The sequence below is a fragment of the Mastigoproctus giganteus genome, chromosome 8 (genome assembly GCF_048544385.1).
Source record: "Mastigoproctus giganteus isolate SK-2022 chromosome 8, ASM4854438v1, whole genome shotgun sequence".
In the NCBI taxonomy this organism is placed as follows: Eukaryota; Metazoa; Arthropoda; class Arachnida; order Uropygi; family Thelyphonidae; genus Mastigoproctus; species Mastigoproctus giganteus.
In genome coordinates this window covers 33,318,566-33,324,901 of record NC_143582.1, presented here as the reverse complement: position 1 = coordinate 33,324,901, position 6,336 = coordinate 33,318,566, and the positions used below count along the sequence as shown (strand labels likewise).

The 6,336-nt window shown below is 37.7% G+C and overlaps 1 protein-coding gene across 2 annotated transcripts in view; it reads right to left on the bottom strand.

Annotated features, from left to right (window-relative positions):
* The window catches only part of S6kII (Ribosomal protein S6 kinase II), a 297,018-nt gene that overhangs the window by 30,202 nt on the left and 260,480 nt on the right, over window positions 1-6,336 (bottom strand). For both annotated transcript variants that reach the window (XM_090379290.1, XM_090379291.1), the window contains one exon: window positions 1,526-1,643. In XM_090379290.1, the coding sequence (XP_090235416.1) occupies window positions 1,526-1,643 (118 nt within the window). The remainder of the gene's footprint in view (window positions 1-1,525; window positions 1,644-6,336) is intronic.

Below are 6,336 nucleotides of genomic sequence, written 5' to 3'. Positions count from 1 at the left end.
ACCTAACTCACAGTGGTTATGTTGGGAACAGTTAAGCCAGACTGTGGGGGGGGGGGACTGCTCCTTAACCCTTTCACAAGTGAGTTTGCTGAATGTAGTCAGCCTCTCACAGTAAATTTCAGATAGTGGCAGCCTCTGTGGAGTAAGTTTTTTATTTTTTTATATAAATGCTTTAAAATATTTATTTGTTATTTTAACTTAATTGCCCAACAATGGAAGATAATTAATATCACAATTTTTTACAGAAAATTTGTTAAAAAAATTAAAAATTAATTTCCTTTTTTTTTTTCTGCAACAATATCCTCTATATCTATTTATTTTATCAACTTCTGGACTCAAGTTTCAGAGAAATTGTAGAAATTTGGCTTCTGTAAGCACAAATTAGACAACCAAAGTCAACAAGTATGATTCTTCCTCCTCCTCTGATTTTCAAAGCTATCCTTTCATGCTTACAACCTATTGGAAACACAGATGGTATGTACTGGAAAAATTTCAAGACAATTCATAAATTAATGACCACACTGTCTGAAGTGACCTTCAAATTACAGATCTAAGTATATACAGTAGACTTTCAGAATAATGGCACCTTCTCGGATTCACAAGATGCCATTATTTCGATTTTCTGTATCTAGAAAGTTTTATTTTTTATATATTTAATACAAAAATGAGGCTAAATAAGAAATAGAGAGATTAAGAATGCAATTTTATTAACAGCACATAAAAAACAAACATGACAATCCAATGTTATATTTTGCCATTAATACATTCCTACTTACGCCCATTATATTTTCTATTATTATATCAAGTTTGTCACTAAGACTAAGCTTTAATGTTCTTAATTATCTTCTTTTCTTCCCTGTATGAGGGGTTTATTAATTTTAGGAGGTAGTGTAACAGCGCTATAATCCATGATATTAGTACAGAATTCACTTTCAAAATGGTGAATTTAAACAAAAAAAAGTAATCACGTGACTTTGCACTTTTCTTTTTTTGGGCCCTACATGACATCTGCTCTATATGTAAACATCCAATCTCGATGTGCCATTATTTGTGGTGCCATTATTTCGACAGTTTACTGTACTCCTCAGAGCCAATACATGAAAAACAGATCTGTGGATGCACCCCTAAAAGGGTTATAAAGATATTGAGCACTTTTTTGACAATGCCAAATATGCAAAATGTGTTGAACTTGCATTTTTTCCAGAGGGCAGAGAGAAATACTTTTAGCTGATAAGTGCTGGCATTCTGCATTAAATAAAGATCTTTTGTTCTGACATTAATTTCTTACCTTTACCCTTTCCCATTGTACACCAGAACTCAGATAAAGTAGTCTAATATTTTAGGGTAGGATAATTTTTACTATGCTGTGTATTGTATATTATTTTAACATTAACATCACAATTGGTCTCTTCATGCAAATTTGAACTGCACTGAAAGAAAATGAAATCACTGCTTCATTACTACGAGACTAATTCTCCATGCTAAATTTTTAAACCGTTAGCAATTCTTAATCACGAAAGCTTACCTTTGCTAGAGGTGTAATATTTACCCAGTTGCCAGACATCAAATCAAATCTTCCTTCTCCAATCCTTGCTAAAATATCACTTGATGTATCACTTGGGCCATTTGCAAATGGTGTGTGACTAGAATGAGTGAAATGATCACCTTTAATAATTGTAACATGGCCTCAATCTTAATTAAAGACTAAAGACCATATAATATTAAATTATTTGGTCTTTTATTTATATTTTAACACAGCATGGCTCATCTTATTTTCACTGTCAGTGAATTTATAGCAGTGTCAATTGAAAACACTGTTGCACTATTTATTTTACCATAAAAGGAATTTTTAGTAAAGATCTATATTCATATATAAATAACTACAAAAATACATTCTTGTTTTTATCATCTAGCTAAATCCATATAGTAGTTGTGCAAATTTTAGTAACCCTTTAATTAATATAGCAAGTAAAATGCATCATATGGGGTATTAGATTCTTAAATTATGAAATTTGCTACACATGCAAAATTAGCAAGTTAATTTGATACCTTATTACCTCATTTTAATACCTCTGTAACACATTAATTATATTATCCTGCACCCATCACATTTAAGGTACAATTAACAAATTAATTTAGTGTATTAAACATACCGGGTGCAAGAAATTTTAATTCCTGCACCCAGCACATTCAGTACACTGTGTTATAGAGATATAAAAATTGGCTATGAAATTAATATGCTAATTTTTGCATAGTACACTATTTCATATAATTTAACAAATTTACTAATGTCTGCCATTTTGTTGGAGCCTACAGTAGAAGGAGAGTGTAATCACAAAAAAGGAGTACAGTTCGATCATCCTATTCTTCTCCAAAAGGTAAAAACCAAAGACGAGATGAGAGCAGTACGGTCAAACATTCATTCCTGTGATCATAACATATGGTCAAAAAGGCAGTATGGTTGGAGCCTACATTTGGTCCTTGAGGTTGTCGCAGACATTCTCTCAGATATGCCAGACAAGCTGTACTTGCTACCTGGGAGTCTAAAATGCTGACGGAACTGATATACGGGTGACACCCAAGTCAAGTGGATCCAATTTCAGCGAAGTCCGGAAGGTCTGTGACAGCCAAATCCTCTGCTTGCACCTTCACGACGGTGGGATTGTTAGTAATCCTGGGTATAACCTCCATGCATAAGCACATGATGGGTGACCATCCAGGTGTGAACCAACGTAAGCAGGGGTCAAGGTGTGGCGCCCACACCACATGGAGGAATGCCGCCCCTCTGTGTTACCAGGCAGTACTAGGTGGTAGATGACTCATCAACTGATGCAATGCCACCACTTTGCTTATTGGAGGCTTGAAGTGGTGGAACCCATGTTTAGTCTCCACAGCTAAGTTCAAGTCAACCCTTGCCCATCTCTTCCATCATGCAGTATGATTGATGACTTTTGAGGTTATGATGAACATTGTGGCGAGATCCAATCTTCCTTAAATTTCGAGGGTACAGCTTGACAGTGTTCGCAGGCTGGCCAGTAGTTAGTACACAGGACCGAACCTATTGGTAACTCTCTAGGAGACTTCTGGATCAGCTAGTGCAGAGGTGGCCAACGGTCGATCACGACGAATTTATATATAGTCATCCCTCGATTTGTGCACCTTGTGTAATGTAATTTTTGAGATGGTAGATCGCGGCACGTTTTGAAGGAAAAAAGAAGATCACATCACAAATTAAGTAGGCCACTCTTGAGCTAGTCTATAATCTTGCTACCTCTACTCTGCCAGATAGTGACTGGAGGGAGTCCGAGTAGTGTGTATGCGGGGGGGGGGGGCATTTTCGAGGCCACGTAATGGCAAGGATCTGGGTAAATTCTCACCATGTGTACGCCATATCCAAAAATTTCATTACTTCATACAGTATGTCCCACCCACTTTTTCTTACTCTTGCATACACCATGAATTGTGAAACTAATAGAGTAAGCTTATCTACAAAAAGATCTAAACCTCCCAAACACTTACTAATTCATTTCACAAATATACGTGGTCTCAATTCTAATCTCAACTATGTCCATTTCCACTTGCAGTCTGCCAAACCCTGTGTACTTTTAATGACAGAATCTCAGTTATCGGTTGATTCAACTACTGCTCATCTCAGTTGCCGAAACTACTCGCTGTATGATTCCTTTCGCGTCAAAGGTGGTACTTCTGCATATGTCCGTTCCGATATTCCCTGTCAGAGACTTGGTAATTTGGAATCTCGTCTTTTCGATCTTCTCTGGCTTAAAATCTCTCTACCCCATTGTGTCAAATTCATCTGTTGTCTCTACCGTTCTCCCAACTCCACTAATCACTTGGAGCTCTTTGACTTCCTCTCTTTGCAACTTGACATTCTCCAGTCCAACTTTCCTAACAGTGAGGTAATTTTCCTTGGTGATTTTAATGTTCACAACTCCAGCTGGTCGAGATGCTGAGGCTTTTACTATTACTAATGACCTTGCACATATTGTTCATTTACCTACAAGAATACCGGACAATCCTAACCATACAGCCAACACGCTTGATCTTTTTCTCACAAACAACCCTTCTAAGTACACGGTCGAAGTGAGAGTTCCTTTAGGCACCACTTGGCGATTTGCTCTTCTCCAATGGAGCCTTTATCTCATGGCTATTCCCAATCTCGTATTGTTTGAAATTACAAGAATGAAAAATGGGATGACATGCAAGATTTCTTTTCTTCTTTTCCTTGGTCGGATTACTGTTTCAAAACTTCTGATGTTGTTTGCTCAGATCATGTCAGTGAAATTATTCTTGCAGGAATAGAATCCTTTATCCCATACTCCACTTTAAAATTTAGTCCTTTATCTAAACTTGGTTTTCCAATAAATGTGCTAAGGCTATTCAAAGAGAAGAACATTGCATATCATAATTGGCTTGTTTCTAATTCTTCAGTTTCATTTTCTGCCTACACCAAAGCTCGCAACAAGCTAAGAGTAGACAAGCAGACAGGCTAAGAGTAGAAAACTTGCTTCTTGCCCTAATGGTAGCCGAACATTCTGGTCTCTTGCCAAAGCTATTGGCTGCAAGTTTTGCCTATCTCTGCTACCACCTCTGTCCAAACCAGATGGTTCTGTTGTCACTTCAGCCAAGGATAAAGCTGACCTGCTAACATCCCATATTTCTTCCAACTCATGTATTAATGATTTTGGTAAAACACCTCCCACCATTCCCAACACACTCCATTCAATGCCTCCTGTGGTCTTCCGTCAAAAGGATGTCAGAAGGATTTTAACGAATCTTGATGCTAAGAAAGCTCCAGTTCCCGATGGTATTTCTCCACTTGTTCTCAAAACCTGTGCTCCTGAACTTACTCTTGTTCTTTGTCGCCTTTTTTCACTTTCTTATTCCAAAGGTGTTTTTACTTCTGCTTGGAAATTTGCTCATATCCAGCCAGTTCCTAAAAAGGGTGACAAATCCCTTCCATCCAATTATCGTCCCATTGCAATTACTTCTATTCTTTCTAAAGTAATGGAAAAATCAATTAACCGTCAACTTTTAAACTACCTAGAAACCTTCTGTCTAGTCAAAGGTCACCAGTATGGATTCCGTCAGTGTTGATCCACTGGTGATATTTTGGCTTATGTTACCCATTTATGGACTACTTCAATCAAAAAGTTCGGTGAAACACAAGCAGTTGCTCTTGACATCTCAAAGGTTTTCGATCGTGTTTGGCATAAAGGTCTTCTAAACAAGTTTCCATCTTGTGGTTTGCCAACTGTTTTTTGTAATTGGTTATCCAGTTTTCTCTCTATCGCTCACTGAGGGTGGTGGTAGATGGCTCTCTGTCTTCTAACTTTGCCACTAATGCCTGTGTCCCTCAAGGTTCAGTTCTTTCCCCCCACTCTTTTCCTCTTGTATATTAATGACCTTCCATTGACTGGAAATCCTATTCATAGTTTTGCCGATGATAGCACAATACATTCCACTTTCCATTTTAAGAAACCTTGCTCTGCTCGATCAGCTTCAACTTCTCGAAAATCTGCTACCAATTCCTTAAATGCCGATCTTCAGGTAATTCTCCAATGGGGCAAAGACAACTTAGTTAATTTCAACCCTTCTTGTCTTGTCTTGTATCTCGCAAAAAGGATTCTTCTGCTCCTATGCTTATCTTTGGTGACACTCCGATTTCTAGGCAAAATGATATATCTCTTTTGGGGATTACCCTGACTTCTAATCTCTCTTGGCAGAAGCACATTACAAATATTGCTTCCTCTACATCTAAAAAACTTGGTTTTCTCTTTTGCTCTCGTCGTTACTTTTCTTTCAAACAGCTGTTCATGCTTTACAAATCGTAAATCAGCCCCTACCATGGAATATTGTTCCCACATCTGGGGTGGTGCCCCCAAAACCTCTTTCAGGCTTCTTGATTCAGTTTAGAATGGGGCAGTTAGGTTAATTAATGATTCATCTCTAACAGAATCTCTCCACTCACTGTATCTCTTAGACGTACTGTTTCTGCTGCATGCTTCTTCTACAGATACTTCCATGGGCACTGTTCTTCTGAATTGGCTTCTATAATTCCCACTCGCTCTTTCAAAACAGTCCAAACACGTGCCGCCACCAGCCGACATCTTTAATCTTTATTGTATACAAATCCGTTTACTGTCCAACTTCAAACTCGCAGAACCAACTTTTAATCTTCCTCGTTTATTCATTCAACTGGCATTTTCTGGAACAACCTTCCTTCATACGTATTTCCTGAAAATTACAGTCTACAGAAGTTCAAGTCCAATATCAACAAATATCTTCTTTCGTCTTCTCAACCTCCAACCCAAGCAT